General features: G+C 47.2%; 1 protein-coding gene across 5 annotated transcripts in view; it reads left to right on the plus strand.

Annotated features, from left to right (window-relative positions):
* The first annotated feature begins 1,458 nt into the window (after positions 1 to 1,458).
* Positions 1,459 to 22,611, plus strand: part of CABP1 (calcium binding protein 1) — a 36,944-nt gene continuing 15,791 nt past the window's right edge. For 2 of the 5 annotated variants that reach the window (XM_074972660.1, XM_074972661.1), the window contains exons 1-2: positions 2,402 to 2,537; positions 20,125 to 20,243. In XM_074972660.1, coding sequence (XP_074828761.1) covers positions 20,199 to 20,243 — 45 coding nt within the window. In that variant the 5' untranslated portion in view covers positions 2,402 to 2,537; positions 20,125 to 20,198. Of the gene's footprint in view, positions 2,538 to 20,124; positions 20,244 to 22,611 lie in introns of all 5 variants that reach the window. The other 3 variants (XM_074972657.1, XM_074972658.1, XM_074972659.1) reach the window with 2 other exon arrangements.

Below are 22,611 nucleotides of genomic sequence, written 5' to 3' on the forward strand. Positions count from 1 at the left end.
TTTAATATTATAACATATGAACAGCCAGTTATACAAAAGGGCAGCTGGGCTATAATTAAAAGCTAGAATGACAGTGCAGATTTGAGCAGGAAATTGCTACTGGACAAGTGTCCTTATTACAATAACCACTATCACAGCTGGCACTAATTAGCCATAGACACTGGACTCTTCTCTTGACCCTCGAGAGGGCTTGAGGCATATTGTGGGAGAATCTTGCACTGCAGCGGAACATGCTGGACCCGTTCTGTAGCTAAGCACCTTCGGTCTCCAGGACTGTTAATGAAACATAAACACAGCATGGAAAAGTTGGGGAAGGGGAGAGTGTGGTCTTTACTCACTGAGACGTGTCTGATAGGAACATTTAGCGCTTATCTTTGTCCAACAACAACTGATTAAATTTTAAAGCCCCTTTTCAAACCTGTCACCCTTTGAGAATAATGTTGTGGGTTTGATTACAGTAACACTTGAGACACCAATTTCTTAGAAACAAACGTTTCTTTATTTTTATAATCGCCCTGAACCAAGGCCCCAGATCCATTACCAGGCTTGCATCTGAGTTCACAGGAAGAAGCTATCTCTAAAAAAGTCTGAACAACTGACTCCAGCTCTCCTGAACTTTGAGAACATTGGGATTTGGATCAGGAATCTGAATCTCCACCTTTGGGAGTGTTTTGATCCAGGGATTTGTTCCTGCCAATTATACCAGTAAGAAGTTTGGATCCAGGCCTAAGATTCCAGGGATGTATTACTTAAGCAGTTTGAGCTCCCTAAAAACAGTGCTCAGAAAGTGCCTGCTAGAACTCTGTGGAACGTGGAGTCCCCAATTGCAGTGCTAACCACCACTTCTATAGCTGTGACATCCTCACAGCAATGCACCAGTGGAAGCCATCACTACACCAACAGGAGCTTTCTCACAGCAGTGCATTCAACTCAGCTAGCACCCCAGCTGTGTGAGCTTCCTCACAGCGGTGCCCTGCCCCTGCCCTCTGCAGTGTGAGCTTCCCCACTGCAGTGCCCAGCTCTGCCCTCTGCAGTGTGAGCTTCCCCACAGCAGTGTCCTGCCCCTGACCTCTACAGTGCAAGCTTCCCCACAGCAGTGCCAAACTTTATTTCTTATGCGTAGCCTGATTTAGTCCTCTTTCTGCTGTCCGCTTTCCTCTCTTCAAGTTCCTGCTCACAAAAGAGCTGGGCCAGGGCTGCTTGGAAAATTGACCCCCCTGCAAGTCAAGGCGGGGGCCGGTTACCAAGACAAGGGAAGGGGGCTAATGTGAAGCGTCCTTGGATGTTTATGGTGATGCTCATTTTCTGCCTGACACCGAACCGGCTCCCTCAGCCCCTCCTGGTGGGTGAGAGGGACGGATTCGGGTTTCAGGCGCTCGGACTCCCCTCCACGTTCACGCACCACCCGATCCCAGGTTAAAAATTCATGCAGCTGCCGCAGCGATCTCCATCCTCCCCGTGCCTGCTGGGAGCTGCAGACAGCGCAGCCCGGGCTGGGTGGGAGATGGCTGCTGCCCTCAGCATCCACCCGAGGGGAGCCGCTGAGCGCCGGTCGCCGCGGAGCGCCCGCCTTCTCCGCGCCCGCCTGGTCCCCCAGCGCCCCCGGGTCGGCTCCTCTCGCTGGGGAGGGGAGGAGGAGACTCAGCGCCTCACCTGAAGGAGCTGCGCGTCGGCACCTTGGAAGGCCAGCAAGGGGAGGGGGAGGCTGCTGCTGAGGAGACGGTGCCCTCCAGCCCCCTGCTCCCTGGCCGAGCCAGTGCCTTCCCAGGCCATTGTCTGAGCTGTCACATGGGCCGTGGTGCTGAATTTAAGCAGATTTCCGAAGGACATGCCACGAGCACTTCCTCCAGCCCGTGGGGACCGCCGGGCGGAGAGCTTCCCCCAGACACCCTCCTCTGCGGGCTTTACGATGCGTCTGTAGCCTCCCCGAGATGAGCTCGCCCATTGCAAAGAGCGAATCCAAGACTTCGCTGCTGAAGGCAGGGGGGAGCCGGAGGGCTGCGGCAGGAGCGGAGCCCCAGCCCAGGAAGAGCCATGCCCGGGGCGGGAAAGGGCAACCCAGGTACCCAGCGCGGGAGCTGAGCCGCCAGGAGCAGCTCCATGGGGACCCCAGTTCCAGGAGGCCACTTTGCCACCCCGGAGTCAAGGAGAATGGAGTGAAGGGGCTCCAGAAGCAGTCACATGGACAGGGCGAGAGCCAGCCGGAGCCAACAGAAGGAGGTCCAAGCAGAGGCAGCAGCAAGGCAGAAGCGAGGACCTCTAGGCATCATCACCATCACCACCCTCAGCAGCAGCATCCCAGCCGGGACCAACAGCAGCCGCACACCCAGAGGGATGGGGAGGAGAGGGAGGAGGACTTTTTCTTTGGTCACAGAGAGGGGTCTAGCAGAGAGTCCCTAAAGCTCTCTGAAGGCTCATCGCCTCTGTCCAAATCCAGCAGCAAGTACTCCACCAAGTCCAACAGCAGCGACAGGTCCGGGGAGGCAGATCCCCTCTTCCACCAGCTGCACCCCATCCTCAGCTCCGTCTTTGGCCAGGTAAGGACCAGAGTGTCTCACACCCGCCCAGCACCCGCGTCTTTCTGCCCCTTTACACATCTTTGGCTTGCCGGCTCGGAGCCCTCCTGTGCTTTAGAGATAAGCTCGCAGCTATAAATGCACTGCTTCCTGGCTGCCTCTGCCAAACTTCTCTGAGCCATTTGCATCACAGTGGTGTAAAGTTAAAGGGGCGTCTTCCTTGCAATTGTGAACTAGGGTGCGTGTGTTTGTGTGGAGCGGGAAGGTTTGTACCGCGGACGGGCATGGCATAGGCTTAGGTGTGCGGACTGGGAGCTGGCTTTGCGAGTGTCTATTGATAAAGGGCAGCCGGGGGGTGGAATCTGTGCACTTTGTGTCTTCCCTAAGGAAAGAACAAACCCCGTCAGGTCAATGGCTTATAGGAAATCCCCACTGGGAGGCGGACGCTGCCGCAGCTGCCCTAGTCTGCTGGGTGACAAAGGGTTCTTCCTGGTCGGGTCTGCATGTGCTGTGCGGCGTGTGGCGCTCTGAGAGATATTGGGCACTTAATTCTATTTCATCCCAACACCAAAGTGAATCCCACTCCTCGCCCCATCTCCCTCTCTCCTTGGTTCGCTGAAAATCCACTCTAGTCTTGGGGGAGGGAGTCAAAGAATCTGATCTGAAAAAGAAATGCAGATATTAGTCTTTCTCTCTCTCGCCCTTTCTTTTCTTTATATGTTTACTTCTCCTTAGGGTACATTTATGTGCAATGAGAATATGACTCATTTATGATGGCAGAGCTGTCGGAAGAAGGGAGGGGGACAAAAAATCCTTCTGACCCAATTCTGAAACCCTCTCAGTCAGTGTGTTGAGAAGGAACAGATGCTTTCAGTGTTTGCAAGCTCTTTCTGTACAAAGCTGTTGTTTTTAGCTGCGCCTGGTAATGAAATGACCCCTGACAGGGCTACTCTTGAAAAGTGAAGAGGCAAAGGGAGCCTCACTTCCAATTTTCATTTAGAACCATTATGGGATGTTACTGGGAAATGTAATCTCCAGGAAGATTAATGTAACTGAGATCTCCCAGAAGCACAACTATAGATATAAACCAATAGCCTGAAGTGCTAAATTCCAGTACAGGGAGTGATCAGTGAAACCAGAATTAGGATTTGTGGTTTGTTTTATAGACAAAGTTGGCTTGGGAGGTTGTGTAGAAATGTCTCGTCAAGTTGGGGTGGTGGAGAGAGGAAGGGAGGAGCAGAACCTTAGTAGTCAAGAGCAAGAACAGTGTGCACCAGGTCTGTTTAGTTCAGTGGCAGAAAGTGCTGTCAACCTCTGATAACCTTGACTGCACTGAAGAAAATCAAACCTCACCTGTTCCCCTTTCCCAGGACTTTGCATAATCAACAATACTTTATTTGTTGGGATATTAATATTATTGTTGCAGTGGACTCAGAACTAGTATTTCTCCCCGCCCCACAAACAGGATAACAAAACTCAGGGATAAAATCTTTGAGTAGCAACATTCAGGGTCCTCGTCAGTGCCCGTGCTAAATTAGGTGACAAAGAGCAATATGCCACCAGCATATCTGGAAATCTATTGGCTAAATTCTGTTCAGTTACATCTCTGCAACCTGGCTGACATCAGTGGAGATGTAACCGAGTGTGGATTTTAGCTCTGTAGCCCTGCATGGCCTCAAAGTATCAGAACCACAAAATAAATCCATGCCAGGGATGGGGTCCCCAACACAAAAGCCATTGTCTACCTAGTTTTGAATTGACCTTTTCCCACTGATGGAAACTGGCTCTGAATGGGCTCTTTATTATATCAGTGTTGCCTACCCACATTCAGGTGTCACCACCTTCTACTGCATGCCATAAACTCTGCAAGATTTAGTCCCCCCAGTTCAATAATGCTGGCTTGCTTACAAGAAAGAAGGGCACAGATGAAATGCTGCTTCTGGCTCTTTTACCCAGTGCCCCTGTGCTTGTGAAGAAACAGAGACGTTTCTTTCATAGCGTGGCATTCTGTATCTGTATCTGTCTGCCTCTTGCCTTCTCTGAAAGGATTTAGATGAAATGACCATTCAATGGATAATGTAAGACAGGAGTGTGGCATGGGTTGTAGTAGGAACATTTGGGAATGGGTGAACACAGCAGTGCAGGAATGCCCTGGCAGCTACAGCATGGAATGCAGAAATAGTTGGATACAGGAGCACAGGCACAAAGTAAAGAAAATTGTAATTGTAAAGTTCAGGAATGGATGGAGACCTTAAGACAGCAGCAAGTGCAAGTTTTGTCATGGTAGTAGAAGAGATGGAGGCTGTGTCCCAGGAGTGGAGAAGTGAATGTTAGCAGTTGGATAGAAATGTGAGTTTGCAGTCGTAGGGGAGGACAGGAAAGTCTACCTATAGCAGCCCGTTTCAATCATGGGTGGATGCAGTGTCACAGGGGTGCAGTAATGCACAGGATTGCAGTATAGCGTTGCAGGAGCTGCAACACCCATTTATTATACACTGTCATTAGAAGAGAGCAACAGCACCGTAGAGTAAACAATTTCTTTAGTCCAGGAATTTCTAGCTAACACACCCAGCCCACTGTGTTGTTATCACACAGTGAGTTAAGCAGTTAAAATAAATTTTCAGTTACACATTAGCAGGGGAGCACAATGCTGCAGATTTACAGCAATGACAAAATATGATCCAGGAGCACCAGTATGTGTTTGATACACAAGAAAAACGTCCTGCTGTACTTACAGAGTGGTGCAATGATATGGCCGCGTATGCAGAATACTACAGTGGTACAATCAGACCAGCAGAAAACGTTGCAGGGATGACTTCACACAGTATGTCATTATTGCTGTAGCCCTGTGCAATAGCAGCCCAGGACTCCAGAGTTGTGTCTTAGGCAGATAGATTTGTAACTGTACAGAAAGAAACGAGAGCATGGACAGAAGTGCTATAAATATATAACTGGTGTGCTAGCACAGCTATGTGGTGCATTGATGGTGTATGCTACAGGCTAATGCTAAGGCATGGTACTGTCAGGGTACGGTAATGCAGAAAGAAGTATTCTATTAACTACACTCAAGGTACATTGGTATTGTATATAGAGCAATAGTGCTATTTCAGTGCATCATACTATACTGTAGTAGTCCAGTGGTGCATGGATAAACAGATGTGGGGTGTTTTAATACTGTATTAGTATAAGCCACAGTGTCACATTAGGCTAATGACATATTAGTGTGTTGGCTCTGTGGAGTAATACATAATATTATAAGAGCATTTTAGTGTGGTACTTATGCTTGGGTGTTGTACAGCACCAGAATGACTTGATAGTACAGTACGGACAATGCAGTAACATAATAACACAGTCCTGGGGCAGTATAAGGAAGTGATACTGGTGCAGCGTGTGCATATTTTGGCAGTTCAAGGATGGGATATTTGTGTAGTGTTGTAGCTTGGCAGCACAGTGGTGTAGCAGGTTGGCAGTCTAATGATGGAGTAATATAATATTGTAAAGGCATGATATCCAGTCTCATGGCAATTGCATTCAGTGTGATGTTAGCACAGGGCTGTGCCAGTCTGGCAGTGCAGTGTTGTAATACCATAAAACAGTGAGTGAGATGTTAATACAGTGCTGGAGGGGAGAATTAATGTGAATTAGTGAGAGTAAAATTAGTGCAGTATTATGGAAATACAATTTTGTACGGTGAACTTAATGCAGTGTTGTTACGGTCCAGGAGTAGTTTCTTAGAGTGACAGTGTAGTGGTGGAGATATTAGTGCAATGATGCAATAATGCAGCTCGATGGTGGATACTAGTGCAGTGGTGGGGAAGACTGACCGTGGCAGGAGGATAGTGGTGCAGCAGCTTGCAATTGGGAGAGTGGTGCAGTAGTATGGCAGCCTGGTGTCTGATGTTGGAGCAGCAGCATGTTGCAGGGATGGTGGTGCAGTAGAATGGCAGCGTGGCAATGGGATGTTGCAGTGGCACAGAAGCGTGGCACAGTGATATTGGTACAGCAGTAATGTGGCAGCGTGGCAGGAGAGATAGCAGTACAGCATTAGCATGACAGAGGGATAGCGCTGCAGTGTTACTGTGGCAGCAGGGGTAGTGGTGCAGGGATAGCAGGGCAGAAGGGATAGCAGTGCAGTGTTAGCGTGGCAGCAGGGGTAGTGGTGCAGGGATAGCAGGGCAGTGTTAGCGTGGCAGCAGGGGTAGTGGTGCAGGGATAGCAGGGCAGAAGGGATAGCAGGGCAGTGTTAGCGTGGCAGCAGGGGTAGCAGGGCAGAAGGGATAGCAGTGCAGTGTTAGCGTGGCAGCAGGGATAGTGGTGCAGGGATAGCAGGGCAGAAGGGATAGCAGTGCAGTGTTAGCGTGGCAGCAGGGATAGTGGTGCAGGGATAGCAGGGCAGTGTTAGCGTGGCAGCAGGGATAGTGGTGCAGGGATAGCAGGGCAGAAGGGATAGCAGTGCAGTGTTAGCGTGGCAGCAGGTGTAGTGGTTCAGGGATAGCAGGGCAGAAGGGATAGCAGTGCAGTGTTAGCGTGGCAGCAGGGGTAGTGGTGCAGGGATAGCAGGGCAGAAGGGATAGCAGGGCAGTGTTAGCGTGGCAGCAGGGTTAGCAGGGCAGAAGGGATAGCAGGGCAGTGTTAGCGTGGCAGCAGGGATAGCAGGGCAGAAGGGATAGCAGTGCAGTGTTAGCGTGGCAGCAGGGGTAGTGGTTCAGGGATAGCAGGGCAGAAGGGATAGCAGTGCAGTGTTAGCGTGGCAGCAGGGATAGCAGGGCAGAAGGGATAGCAGTGCAGTGTTAGCGTGGCAGCAGGGATAGCAGGGCAGAAGGGATAGCAGTGCAGTGTTAGCGTGGCAGCAGGGGTAGTGGTGCAGGGATAGCAGGGCAGTGTTAGCGTGGCAGCAGGGGTAGTGGTGCAGGGATAGCAGGGCAGAAGGGATAGCAGGGCAGTGTTAGCGTGGCAGCAGGGATAGTGGTGCAGGGGTAACATGGCAGCAGGGATAAGGTGTAACTGTAGCTTGGCAGCAGGGATAGCAGTCTAGGGGTAGCCTGATGGCAGGGAAAGGGGTGCATCATTTGTGTGTCAGCGGGGATAGCTGTCAGGGGTAACATCTCAGTGGGATAGCGGCAGTGCAGTAGCATGTCAGCAGGGACAGTGTTGCAGCAGTAGCATGACAGGGATAGTGATGCAGTGGTAGTGTGCTCGCAGGACAGCAGTGCAGAAGTAGCCTGGCAGCAGGGATAGTGGTGCCGCAGTGGTGTGGCAGCTGGAGCCTGGCAGCAGGATAGCAGTGCAGCAATAGCCTGGTAGCATAGCAATGTAATAGTGTGGTGGCTAGGATAGCAGTGCGGTTGTAGCATAACTCCAATTCTTTCTTGTTTAGTTCTGTTGGCTCCATAGTACTGGCCCTTTGAGCAGAGCCTTTCCTGGCGTTTGCCATGCAATATTAATTTGTAAGTGATCCTGCCATGTGAGACCCGGCCGTTTTCAGAGCTGTTTTGCTTTCACGCCCTCCCTGGCTGTTAAATTTTTTAATGAAGTGATTTCCCAACACAGTTTTCTGTCAATTGCTTTCTAATAGCCTGGGGATCGTGTGGGTCAGAGAAAGGCATAAGAGCCTATCAAATATTTACAGGCTCTGTCTTTAAGTGCCCAGGGCCAAAGGGCCTGTTGTATTTCCATCTGCAGAGGCCATGAGAGGCTTTATCTTTTTGGTGTCTGCAGTCCCACTCCTGGATCAGGTTTTAATTCTAGAGACCCAATGAACATTAAACAGGAGGAGGAGAAAAATCTTATTTGCAGCCTCCTCTTTTCTTTTTCTTTCCCTTTCCTTGTCCATCTTCTTCCATCTCTTCAGAGTTTACTAGTAGAAGAGCAATGGAGTCAGGGTGCATCATGGATCAAACCAGAGTGAGGGGAACTAGCCCTGCTTATCAGGTGGTTGGGGTCCCAAGCTGTAGGGGTGAGTAACTGCCATAAGGAATGCTCTTCTCCAAAAGGAGCCAGAAACTTCAAGGCAAGAGAATATTTCCCAGCCACCCACAGAGAAGGAGTGAGCACTTTCTCCCTGTTCTCCACGTTATCCTGAGGTCCTTACTAAGGCAAAACTCTCGTTGACATCACTGGGAACTCTGAGTTCCTATTGATTTGAATGGGAGTGTTGCCTGACTAAGAACTGCTGCATCAGGCCCACAACTTAGAGCCCTCCAAGCAGAAACGCACAAGGATACTCTTCAGTCTGAATGACGAGAGAGAGAGTCATTTATATTTCAGTGATGGAAGTTTCCGGATCCCAGACTGTCTTACACAGATGTGTGTGAGTGATGGAGGTCCCTGTATGCTGTGTTGTGCTATAGCAGAGGGGATGTCATTGTGTTGCAGTGATAGAGTCTCTTGGATGTAGTCCTAGGCTGTGCAATAGCAGAGATGAGCAGTCATGTCTCAATGTTTATGGTGAACTGAGGAAACTAGTTCTCACAGCTGCACATTTAGGATGTTCGATTCTCATAATCTTTTGAGGGGCAGGGAATTTCTTCAGTGGATCATAGTCCAGTCCCCACATTAGCGCCGACTCCATTAAGTCTCCTTCCTAGCTGACAGGTTTCAGAGTAGCAGCCGTGTTAGTCTGTATCTGCAAAAAGAAAAGGAGGACTTGTGGCACCTTAGAGACTAACAAATTTATTTGAGCATAAGCTTTCGTGAGCTACAGCTATAGCTCACGAAAGCTTATGCTCAAATAAATTTGTTAGTCTCTAAGGTGCCACAAGTCCTCCTTTTCTTCTTCCTAGCTGATGAAACACTGAACTTGGGTGCACAGTTTAACACAGAATAAAACAGAAGAGGGAAGCATAATTTCCTGTCCAGCTGCTTTTCTCTGACTGGACTATTATTGTTGCTGCATTTATTGTGGTGTCTGTGAGGTCCTGTTTGAGACATAGAAGTGGGTATCCAGAGTGAGCCCAGATGCAGAGAAACGATCAGTTCTGAGACCAGAATGTTAAACTATAGAGGAGAGGGAATGAAACAGGATGTTGGTATAAAGACAACTCTGAAATCCTAACCATGGGTGCCTGGTGCAGAATCAGAGGATAGGAAAGAGTTGGATCTCAGGCCCAGAATGCAGGTCCCGGTAGCCTAGAGCAAACCTGCAGAAGGCAAACAGATGGTTTTGACACAGACATCTAGCATGAATCCAGTGCTGTGACTCTGGTTTCAGGGGAAGGGTCAGGATTGTGATCCAAGGAAGGTCTTCACCAAGGGACCCTGTTCTCGGCTTCATTTTCCTACACCAAACATTTCCTCTCTGCCCCATTCCACTCTTGGGACCCTCCCTACTTTCTGTCCCTGAGGGACCCTTCCACTCCCTTCCAGGGGACCCTGCCTTTTATGGGACTTTCCAGTGAGGGAGGTTCTACTCTATCAGTGTCACCAAGGCGCCCTCTGCTGCTGACCAGCAGAATTCACTACAGTCTCAGTGGCAGATTTCAGAGTAGCAGCCGTGTTAGTCTGGATCCGCAAAAAGAGCAGGAGTACTTGTGGCACCTTAGAGACTAACAAATTTATTTGAGCATAAGCTTTCGTGGGCTACAGCCCACTTCAGCAGATGCATAGAATGGAACATATAGTAAGAAGATATATATATATATAGATATATATAGATATACATACAGAGAACATGAAAGGGTGGAAGTTGCCATACCAACTCTAAGAGGCTAATGAATTAAGATGAGCTATTATCAGCAGGAGGAAAAAAAAAACTTTTGTAGTGATAATCAAGATGGCCCATTTCAGACAGTTGACAAGAAGGTGTGAGGATACTTAACATGGGGGAATAGATTCAATTTGTGTAATAACCCAGCCTCTCCCGGTGTCTATTCAAGCCCAAGTTAATGGTATCTAGTTTGCAAATTAATTCCAGTTCAGCAGTTTCTCATTGAAGTATGTTTTTGAAGCTTTTCTGTTGCAAAATTGCCACCTTTTAGTCTGTTACTGAGTGACCAGAGAAGTTGAAGTGTTCTCCTACTGGTTTTTGAATGTTATGATTCCTGATAGGTTTCAGAGAAGCAGCCATGTTAGTCTGTATTCGCAAAAAGAAAAGCAGTACATGCATCCGATGAAGCGAGCTCTAGCTCACAAAAGCTTATGCTCAAATAATTGGTTAGTCTCTAAGGTGCCACAAGTACTGCTTTTCTTTTTATGATTCCTGATGTCAATTTTGTGTCCATTTATTCTTTTGCGTACAGACTGTCCGGTTTGGCCAATGTACATGGCAGAGGGGCATTGCTGGCACATGATGGCATATATCACATTGGTAGATGTGCAGGTGAACAAGCCCCTGATGGCATGGCTGATGTGATTAGGTCCTATGATGGTGTCACTTGAATAGATATGTGGACAGAGTTGGCATCGGGCCTTGTTGCAAGGATAGGTTCCTGGGTTAGTGTTTTTGTTGTGTAGTCTGTGGTTGCTGGTGAGTATTTGCTTCAGGTTGGAGGGCTGTCTGTAAGTGAGGACTGGTCTGTCTCCCAAGATCTGTGAGAGTGAGGAATCATCTTTCAGGATAGGTTGTAGATCTTTGATAATGCACTGGAGAGGTTTTAGTTGGGGGCTGAAGGTGACGGCTAGTGGCGTTCTGTTATTTTCTTTGTTGGGCCTGTCCTGTAGTAGGTGACTTCTGGGTACTCTTCTGGCTCTGTCAATACTTTTTTTTCTCCTTCTGATAATAGCTCATCTTAATTCATTAGCCGCTTAGAGTTGGTATGGCAACTTCCACCTTTTCATGTTCTCTGTATGTATATATATATCTTCTTACTATATGTTCCATTCTATGCATCCGATAAAGTGGGCTGTAGCCCATGAAAGCTTATGCTGAAATAAATTTGTTAGTCTCTAAGGTGCCACTCCTGTTCTTTTTACAGTCTCAGTGTAGGTTTCTCCTTAGCAGACTTCTTTATGTTCTAGCTTAGTCCCCACCCCCAAACTTCCAAGGGCTCTTCCCCTTATTGACCCCATCTTGCCAAGCTTTCACACATACACCCACCAACCATTCGGAATAGTCCTGGAGCAGGAAGGCAGTGACGCATTGTGGGAGGCTGTGACATATGTGGCCCCCAAGTCCTCCCCAACTTCCCAACAGGACAGGAGGTATTTAAATTCAACAGCTCCTTCCTCCGAGGAGCACAGAGGATGCTGTGATAATTCTCTGCCCTCATCATCCAACAGGTATTTAGTACAGAAGATGTTGCATGGTAGAAGAAGAGCACACATGGTCACAACTGCTACACAAGTATATGCCTGTGTGCACACTCACATACACATCCTGTATGTATACACACAGTCAACATACATTCATGCAACCCTGTATGTATATACACAATCTACATATGGGCACCCCTGTATCTAGACATATAGCCTTCATACATACACTCCTTTGTGTGGGTACACACACACATGCATCCCTGTGTGCAAAGACAAGCTGTATATACACACACATACAGATCCTTTCCAAACATTCACGTATACCCATGCTCACACAAATTCCAACATGTTTGTATATAGACTTCTTTAAATGTATCCACACAACCTGCGTTGTGTAACAAAATCATTTTACGTAGTGTACACACAACCTTATATATGTATGTACATATGTACACACATACACACACACAAACGCCTATATGTTTACATACAGAGTACTCTCCATGAATACACTTAAATATATGTACACACAAAACTCTCTTAGAAGGATACACACACAAAACACAACTCCCTCTATTTAAAAATATACATACACACACAACTTCAAATATACAGTTTTCTTACAATCCAATGTATGTGCACATGCCCCTGCATGAATGTACATATATGCATATAAAGGCTAACATTTTCAAATTTTAGTTCTTAAAGTTGGGCATCTAAATGTACAGGCACCTAAAGAAGAATACCCTGATTTTCAGGTGTGCTGAGCACCCACTGACTGACATGTTCTACTGGAAAAGGAAGGAGGGACTTGTGGTTAACATGCAGAATTGGGAGACAGACTATTCACATTGCTTCTAGCTATGCTAAAGACCTTGGGCAAGTCACCCTACTTGTACCTTTGTTCCCTGTCTGTACAGTGGGGATAATACCTACCTCACAGTTGTGTTTGTAGGCTTAATTCACTAATGTCTTTCAGCTCCTCAGCTGGAAGGCTCTAGAGATATGCAGAGTATATTCATAGAGCCCCCTGTGTGTTATGAACACAGAAAAACACGGTTTGACTTGAGCACATCCATGCAGTCTACCCTTTGCTCAGCAGGGGGAAGAATTTATCACATTAATTGCTTCTAAAGAGCCTGAAGGATGGAAGCCAGGCACACAGAAGCACTGAGGGGCAATGGGCAAGATTCCTGAGCACAGCACCTCTGCCAGGGAGCACTAATTTTGTTAGTGACATATTTTTAAAATAGATCTTTATTTTTTAAGGATTTGGTAAAAACATCAAAGTAAAACCAAGCTAAACAAATATCCATCATTGCTCTGTTCATCAAATATACAACATAATATCTAACCCATTGACATGCACAAATCTGCAGGCTGGATCAGGCTCATCTTTTGGGAGAGAAAAAAAATTAATTGCCCTCTAAATTAGCCCAATGTAGGTTCCAAGGACTATGTATTGCCTTGACTTATGTTTCATGAAATATCATTGGAGTCAATGGGCTTTCACAAGGTATAAATCAGGGAAGAGTTTGGCACTAGGTACAGTGCAGATCCTGTGTATTTGTCACCAAAATTAGCTGTGGTTCTTTCCGGCATCACAGCTCCAGTTGCTGTTTTCCTCCTATGAGCCATGAGTGGTATTGATTTCCAATAACAAGCAACTGTATGATGTATATCCAGTAAAAGATGCTTAGCTAACTTTGGCCTCCCTTTTAATTACCTAGTAACATTCGTGTGACCTTGTAGAGAGTCAGCAGGATCCATAAACCTGAATCACCCTTCTATTCCAGTTCAAGATCCCTTCTTGGAATAGAGGCAAACAGCTGTTACAATTGGTGTGGTCCTGTGCAGTTGTTTAGTAGCCTACTGTACTAAGATGAGGCTACCAAACTCAATACACCTGTGACTGAAGTCACCATTAAATCAAAAGTGTTGAAATATTCTAATCTCTATGCTACCTATCCCTTACTTAACATACTTTGCACATGTGTAGCCTCTTGCAACCACCCTGGGAAGGGATATACATGGATCACTTCATCCCACACTGATATGCACCCTCCACTCTGGGGTAGAATGTGGCAGCTACGCAACACTGCACAGCAACATGACACAACTGTCCAGAACAGGAAGTAAAGAAGAAACCTGTATTCACTTAAAAAACTGGAGGGGCAATTAAGGAAGGCAGAATATGATCACCCGAGTTGGAATTTGATCAGGAGACCTCACACTGGGATACCATCTTGACTCTTACAAAATGTGTCATTGGATCTTTAATGAGTGCATATGATCAGGACCTTGGTTTTATGATGATACCTCTCGCCTCATACCAATCTGCAGTGTCACACTAGGGTATTGGTTTAGTGTTGACTCCAAGGGAAGAGCACCACCTCTCTAGTCACCAGCACCATTGACTGCAGCACTTAGTGTCTCACCAGGTACAGACCCAGGCTGACCCTGGGATCAGAGGATAAGTAGTGCTTTCTGCAGTGTCATGTTTTTTTCCAGACAGTGTGACTGATTCACATTTCCCCTATTCCTGAGTTTAGGGCAAGGATGGGCACTGAGGGGAAAGGTTATTTAAACTAGAAGGCCATTTCCACTCTACAGTGTGTAACTGAGATTCAGGCCCTCTGCTTTTGTTTGAACAGTTAGAGATAAAACTGTCCTGAGCAGCAATTGCAGGTCATGGTTCTTATACCTTGGGAGGGATGGGAAATATCTGTGGAGGTTCAATTTTGTTAACAGACTTTCTGATTGTGTTTGAATCTGATCCAATTAGTGTAACATAGAAGAGAAACACTCATATAATGTTATGGCCAGCATGAGTCAGCAATGGACACTTAAGAATAAAGAAGGTCCCAAACTCTTCAGGCAGTTGTACTTGCCTGCTAGACTAAGACCTTTCCTGTACAAGACCTGTGTCTGCTGCTGCCCCCGCATTCAGTTGTACCTGCTTTTGCCTGACTGGAGCATAGTACAGTCCAAGCTCTATTCCTGGTTGGAAAACACACAACTGAATGGGCAGCAATAACATGCCAGGGCCTAACACAGAAGGGGGGAAGATGACCAGTCTCAGATATTTGGAGGCCCAGCGCTGGTACCAGTGGTTGGGAGCTGTAACAGAAGGACCCCTGATACCAATGACAATGTAGCTCCAAGGATGTTAATAAATCCTAATCAACAGGCTCATTGAAAGTCATCCAACAAACACGACTGCATTGTTTCTTATTTCTACAGAGTTATATAGCCACCACGTGGAGGGTGAGTAAGAACAAGGCTGAAAGCTAGCAATCCAGATGCAAACTCATGGCAAAGTTGAGAAAGAATTCAGAACCAGAGCAGGTAGAAATCACACGTATGAGTGGGATAAATTAAACAGGCAGGAGTCAGATGGGTTTCTCAAGATAAAAAACAGTGAAACCTTCCAAATACACAATAGGTCAAATCCGTCCCTTAGGTAGCTCCATTGACTTCAGTGGAGGTCCACTGCGGATGAGTTTGACCCTCCTACATATATTCTCACCAGAGATTAAACCACCACACTAATATTGTTGTTATACCAGTCACAAACAGGGGTCTGATCTATTGTCCCAGAAGATGAAAGATGACATATTGTAAGGGACCTGAAGTTTGATAAGGAACAGGAATGCTTTGTCCTCTGGAAACTGTTACTTGCCCAGTAGAAACACTTTTATTCTATGCTGCCAAGGTAGGCTGCAATCTGACAAAGCAAATTCCCCTCCTCCCCTCTCAGATCTCAATTTCTGAGTTGGTTTTCGATCTATCTCTTGGGGCTGTCAGCATTCTCTGCTACTGGAAGTAGCCCTAGCAGCTGCCTCTGAACTAATCAGAACTATGACACAGCAACATTTGTCTTTGGAAAGAAGACCCTCTTTAATGTCTGTATGTAAGGTGTCAGTTCCACGTTTTCATCATTAGCAGGAAGAGGCGTCTTATAACAGATAGCTGCTATTACAGGTGAAAACCTACTTCACTAGTCTCCATCTCTCTCAAGAACAACATTCCTTCTGATCATAGAATCTAGAGATGGAAAAAATGACAGTATTCAGTCATTTAGTCCATCCCCCTACTCTGTGCCTATCCCAGCCTTCATACCAGGCTCCTTCCTGCTTCATGCCGTGGTCAGTCTCCATAGCAAGTTTCTCATTCCTGCATGATAAATTCCAACTCCAAGCCAGGCTCCATCCAAGCCAGGCTCCATGTCCCATCCTTGGGATTCTTAGTGGGGATGCAAGGACCCAGGCGAGAGTTGAATGTCACAAAAGCCCAGTAATGTTTCAAAAAGTTTTATGAAACAATTCCAGACTTTTCTAAAGAAAACCTAATGTGTGTGGGCAAACACATATGCACACATCTACCTGCACCCACACACACATAAATCCACCCACTGATGTGCACCCACATGAAACACTTGTGTACACACGTAACCATCTGCTGACTCCTAGGGTTCTTTTCCTCCCAGGCACAGAAGCTTGAGAGGTAGAGGAGGGGTAAAGATAGATTTCACTGGCCTTTTTGCATTTCTGGCTCCCTCCCTCCAGATTTCTTAATGCCCCTTCTGCCAGCTTTGATGCCACATCTCATTGCGCATCACTAGAGGTGCTGAGGATGGGAATGGGAATCGGACCACAGCCTGTAAAATGAATTGGCTGTGCAGGATGTGCATCAGTAGATGTGCTTAGGCCAGTGATACTCAGACCTCAGTGGTTCAGGAGCCAGCAAAATGACTGACCAAGTATTATTATTTTATCAACGACAATTGGTTATTAACATAGTAAAAGCATCCTGATTGGTTAATAACTTTGATTGGTTAATAATTAAATCATACAGTGTTTTAATATCATGTGCTGCAAAGAGCTGCAGGACACACATTAAAGAGCCACTTGTGGCTCATGAGCCTCAGTCTGAGTATCACTGGCTTAGGTTCTCTACTATCTAAATTGGAGGCTTGCTGGACAGGTGCTCTGTTTCTTTGACTTTAGAGGAGTTCTATGTACAGAGGGAGGGGCTGAAGATTTAGGATTATGCTCATGTTGCACACTTGAGTGCAAAATGGGTCCAATCCCGGACACACCACACCCTTCCGGATCTGGAAGTGCTCCTCTTGGCCCTTCCCCTGTGCCGGGGTAATCAGTTTTTTTTTTGTCAAGGTCCAAAATTTCTTGGTCAAGGTATAGTCAAGGTCCAGACTCCAGAGAAAATAAAAGATTTCATGGTCCATTCAAAAGCATTGGGCGGTCCGGATTTGGCCCTTGGTCCACTTATTGACTACCCTTGCCCTATGCTCTGTCTGTCTTCTGTCCTGTCCCTCCTGCAGTTCCCTGCCTTTCCACTTTCTCCTGTAGCAGCTTGGGTGATTTGATTAATCCTTCTGCCAGTGCCATCTCTGGGGATAGAAGTCTGGTTAAATTGCTCCGTTTCCTCCCCTCTCGGACGACACAGGCGGCAGATATTTATCAACTGCAGGGCGTTCCTGGCCCTATGCTGCCTGTCACAGCGAGATTCATGAGCAGCAGGGAGGTGATTCTCTTGTAGGTTTGCTCTGGAATTGGAGTAATTTGTCTCGGGAAGGAGCGAGACGTCTCACTTGCTATGTGGCAGCTTTTGCTCAAGGGAGACAGGCACTTTGTCAATAAACAAGGAGCCCAGGGATGGTTCCAGCTGACAAAGAACATTATTAACGGCCAACAGCTTGGCCCAGTATAGCACTTAATTAGCATCTCTGAGCAGTGCAGGCTCAAATCAGTAGCCACATACACAGGAGAGGAGGAGCTGGGAGCTCCCCCATGGCTAGTGCTTCCTCTAGCTCTCCTGCTGAGTGAGTCTGGGACTGGATCAAACTCCCGCTCCCAAACATGGTCCTGCGTTTTCCCCTGCATCTGTGGTTCTCAAACTGTGGTTCACAAAACAACAGAACAGAAAGAAGATCTGATTCACTGATACTACTGCAGGGAGGGGTGAATTACAGCTCTTTGTGCAACCTAATCCCGCTCTACTCCGAGGGAAGGTGGGCTGTGATACCAGCATTGTGCTCCCTGGAGCGGTTCTGCAGGGATTGGGAGTGTGGAGGCAAGAGATGCTAAATTTCCCAACAGGGCTCCATAGGGACCCTGCCCATGGAGTCTGCTCAGGGGATGCCCTGATCTGTGCTTCCCCATCCTCCCTGCCCAAACCCCTCTTCAGGGTTAGATAACACCCATTTGCCCTGGGTGGTAGGCAGTTTCTGGCCAATTTCTGCCACCACAACCTCCTCCATAGTGAACTTTCCATCTTGGAGGCTGTATGTCTTTCAGATGCTGTTGGTATAACCATGTGCAGGATCTGTCCCAGAGAATGCGCTGGAGAAGGGACTCAAGGGGCACTGAGAGGCTGGCTATAGCGTGTGGAGACTTCACCTTTGTATAATACTAGCAGAATGAGGAGTAATTCCTGCTGGACTGGAACTGGAGACGTTGTCAGCTCCCATCACAGTCAGGGCTCCTAAACCAATCCTTGAGGCGACTCTTGGTAGAAGAGACCACAGCGTTGTGGAATATCTGTGAATTCTCTTCACACCCAGGGATCCTACAGTATTTCCTACAGCCGGATAGTATGAAAGCAGAAAAATTACTTCTTTGCTGTTGCCTTGACAGTTCATCCTTCTCCATTCTTACAATCCTACAGGTGAGAACTCATGAAAGGGGAATAACCCTATGTCTCCAGCACAGCAGCACAAGGGCTAAGATCCTGGGGTGGATCCCTTAACAGCTGTTGTTGGAACCACACTTGTGAACAATGTCTTAAAGCAGTTCCGCTGTAGGTGAGAACTCCTAAATCCCCTAGCAGATTAATGAATGTTCTAAAGTACAGCAGAAGCTCCAGCATCACCTCTCTCTTTGCAGTTATAGATGGAAGTGGCTCTTCATTCCATGGTCTAGTTATTCTTGTGGATCTGCAGCCATGGTGGCTTCATAGCTAAGGATGCATCCACCATTAAATTCAAAGCCCTATTGCATGGGATGGTGGTGGATCCTTTCTGTAATTTAAACCTCCCTTCAGACTGAACGTTCTCAGCCTTCTCAAAGTCTGAAGCCAGAAGTAAATTTGTTTGGGACTCAAATACTGATTGTTTCAGGGATGGGTATTGCATTGCCCTGTGATGGGGAAGGAGCAAGATTCTATTATCTCCATGTGCCTTAGAATGAGAGAAGGGCCCAATCCTTGCAGTTCACATTCAGATATATGTGGTGGAGGCCTTAGATTTCCAGGGTGTTTGGAGCTGAGTGTTTGGTTCAGTTCACTGCAAATATGGAGTGATCTATGAAATTTGGATCTGGAATTTGAACACTTTCCCAGTACATCCCCAGAACTTGGGTAAGTCCGGATCCAGGGGCAGAGTCGGCACTAGGCATAAGCAGACACAGCAATTGCTTAGGGCCCCAAGCAGCTCAAGAGGATCCCATATTAATTATTATTTGTGCGTGTGTGTGTGTGTGAGAAATATTCCTGCTTAGGGCTCCCAATAGGCTAGTACCGGCACTGTCAGGGGTTTGGTTGGGCCCATCTCTGCTCACATGTGTGCAGGGAAAAGCCAACCACTTGTTTTTTAACTACAGAAGGCAGGGGAGACTCTGGCATTTGGCTGGCACTTCATCTCTCCTTCATTATGAAAATTTACTCTCTGGAGGTGAAGCGGGGTCTGGAGGCACTGGATTGCTGCCTTCAGCTACTTGCTTTGGCCATAGCAGGAAAAGAGCAGTAAAAGAGCCAGCTCCCAGGTCTTCTATTGTTTGTAGACCAGGAGCAGGTCCCATCCAGATAAATAGTCCATTGCTGTGCTGGTCTGAGCTTTGGTCTCCGCTCAGAGCCTCTAAGTGGATTGCCTTCCAACTAGCCTGGCTCTTTGGTAATTGAAAAGCTCAGAGAAATTGGAAATGGGGGCGGGGTGGGGGGGCAGGGGAGATACAGAATGAGATATTCACTGGCTGTGTGGACCCAAAGTAGCCAGATTCCCTGGGCTTGTCATTGAAATCACTTCTTATGGTGACTCTCTGCTTTAATTTCCCCTGAATCAGCCCTCTTCCATGAGTGAAACAATCTTCACTGCAGATTGAGGGGGGTGGGAGGGATTTGAGCATTAATCTGATGTAGATTATACCTCCACCTCCCTCTTTCTGTCCTCCCTCTCTCTCTTCCTCTTTCTCTCTCTTTCTGTTTCTCTCCTCTCCCTCTCTTCCTACTTCATCTTTTCAAGAAAGTGAACATAAAGTAAAAACACAGAAAGAGAGGGAGACTCTGAGAAAGAGAGAGAGAGAGAGGCAGAGAGAAAAACCTCCCTGAAGAGGGAAGCCCCAGCAGCCAATAACTTTTTGGATTTGACTGGTGCTGCCTTTCTTGCTTTGCTCCCAAGGAATACCTTTAATGGAATCAATTGCCTCGGTTCCTTTATAACCAAGTCCATCGGAAAGGCAGACTCAACATATTATGGGCAACTGTGTGAAGTCTCCACTGAGAAACCTCTCGAAAAAGGTATGTTCCCTGAATCCAAGTGCGTTATGCGTGTTTCAAACCCTGCTTCTTGGGACGGGTGACGTTGTGGGTAGACGGGAAGGGAAGGTGGGAGGAACATGCAGACTTGTCTGCAAATGGTTCAGCTCCCTCCCGAAGTCCTTTTCCTAAGAGCTGTTAATGCAAATGCACTGTTCAGAACCTGCGATGATGAACGCCACAGCTAGTCTGTGAATAGGTGTGTACGTATGTGAGTAGGCATGTTTCCATCATGTGTGTAAGTGTGTGTATGTGCATATACATGTATTTGTCCACTTGCATGTGGTGCACGTGTATGTGCGCAAGCATATGGGCACGTTTGTGCAGATATTATTTGGTTGTATGTGCACACATTTGTGTGGGTATGCATGTGTGCAAGTTAAGACGTATCTGTCTGTCAGTGTGTGTGCATGTGAAGGTGTGGACATTTGTGTTGTTTCTCTATGTGTGTGCATGTGAAAGTGTGGGAGCACACAAATTTGTTAGCATATGTCCCTCTCTATGTGTATGCAAATGAGCACATGAATGTGTGTTGCGTGTGTGTGCATTTCCATGTGTATATCTGAATGCGTGTGCATACTCATGCGTACGTGTGCAACATCTCTGAGTGAGGATGTGTGGTTAAGTGTATGCATGAGTGTGTGTCCACACATAGAAGTGTGTGTGTGTGTGTGCATTTGTGTCTGCATGTGTGCATTTATTCTTGGGTGTCCTCACATATGTGTGGATCTGAGTATTTGTGTATTTGCATATTTGTATGTATCCATGTTTGTGCCCGTATTTATGTATATGTGGGTGCCTGCTTTCTGTGGTATGTGTCTGCATGTGTTTGGTCATGTTTGCTCAGGTATGTGTGTTCATGCTTTCCCTCATGTGTAAGCATGCCCCATGTGTGTACACATTCATGCCCACCTGTACTGCCATGTGTGTCTGTTTGCATTTTACCTGTGGGCTGCTGTGTGCTTAGGTCTCAGAATGGTTCAGGGATTAATTAGATTTAGGAGCTGTGCTGCCACTATGGGCCGAATTGGCAATGGGAATGGTTCTCCCTGGGCACTGTGCGTATCAGGATGAGGAAGGCGTTGAGATAGAATGTGCCCATTAGGCCAGCTGGAGGAAGGAATTCACTTGGGGACGCTGAACCAAATAATAATTCACCACGAAATGCTCTGCTTGTTCCTTACAAAGGGGAAGGTTGTAATAGGCAATGGCAGTGCACCGCACTGAGGGAGCTCATGGCATGGAGGCCTCAGTGGCAGTGAAATGGCATTGCTGTGGGGAAGCCATGCTGAGGGGACCTCGCCAGCAACGAAGTGGCACTGCCATGAGGAAGCTCACAGTGCAGAGGTCTCGCCAGCAGTGAAATGGTGCTGCTGTGAGGACGCTCATTGCAGCCTGGAGTCACTGAGTACCTTGCCAGCCATGGAACGGCCCTGCCACGAGGACGCTCATGGTGTGGAGGCCTTGCTAGCAGTGAATTTTTTCTGGCCTTGGGTTTGTCACTTTTGTGGAGCAGCTCATGGTTGCGAGCTCAGCTACCACAAACAAGGCACAAGTGTAAGTTAAATCTGGAGTGTTTCTTGGTAATGACAAAGCATTGCTGTGTGGGAGGGAGCCCACCCACCCCAGCAGACCCAGCTGATTTATGGGGTATGTAATGAGGCAATTAATTCCAAAGCAGCTAGACAGTGCTGAGCTCTCCCTTTTGGTCAGTGTGACCCTGGGGAAGAAGCAGGAGAGGCACTTGGGGTTCAGCCAGCTGGAGGTGCCTAAACTTTGCACATCTGAAAGGGCTATTCTGGCAATTTGCAGTCTGCCTCCAATGCACATAAAATGGAACAGAATGTACCTGCACTCGTCTCTCATGTGGAGATGTGGTTTGCAGAGAATACAGGTCCCAGCATGCAGTGGGCCCTGACTGCTTAGATCAAAATGGAGCATTGCATTCTGGGTCTTGTAGCTTGTTTAGGCCCTGCCTTTATTTGTATTTAATTCTTCATTCCTAAGAGCCATTTAAAGTGATGCAGTCTGCACATAGTTCCAGAGAGTAGGAATGAAGGGGTTAAGGTGAGGAAGCCCACAGGCTGCATTATAGAACTCTGCACGCTTCGCTTTGGCCCATATATTAAGGCCTCAGGGCCCAGTGCTGTGAGGTGCTGAGTCCCCTACACCGCTGTTGACCTCATTGCAGCCTGGAGTTACTGAGCACCTTTCAGGATCAGACCATTACATGACATAACCTCAGACTGCCGCTCTGTGTAACATTCCTCCTCTCTTCCTCAGGTTTTGACATTGGCAGACTGAGGGGAAACTCAGTGAGCAAGGAGAGATGGGACATAGGTTGAACTAG

This window comes from Natator depressus, chromosome 15 (assembly GCF_965152275.1).
Source record: "Natator depressus isolate rNatDep1 chromosome 15, rNatDep2.hap1, whole genome shotgun sequence".
NCBI classification, from domain to species: domain Eukaryota; kingdom Metazoa; phylum Chordata; order Testudines; family Cheloniidae; genus Natator; species Natator depressus.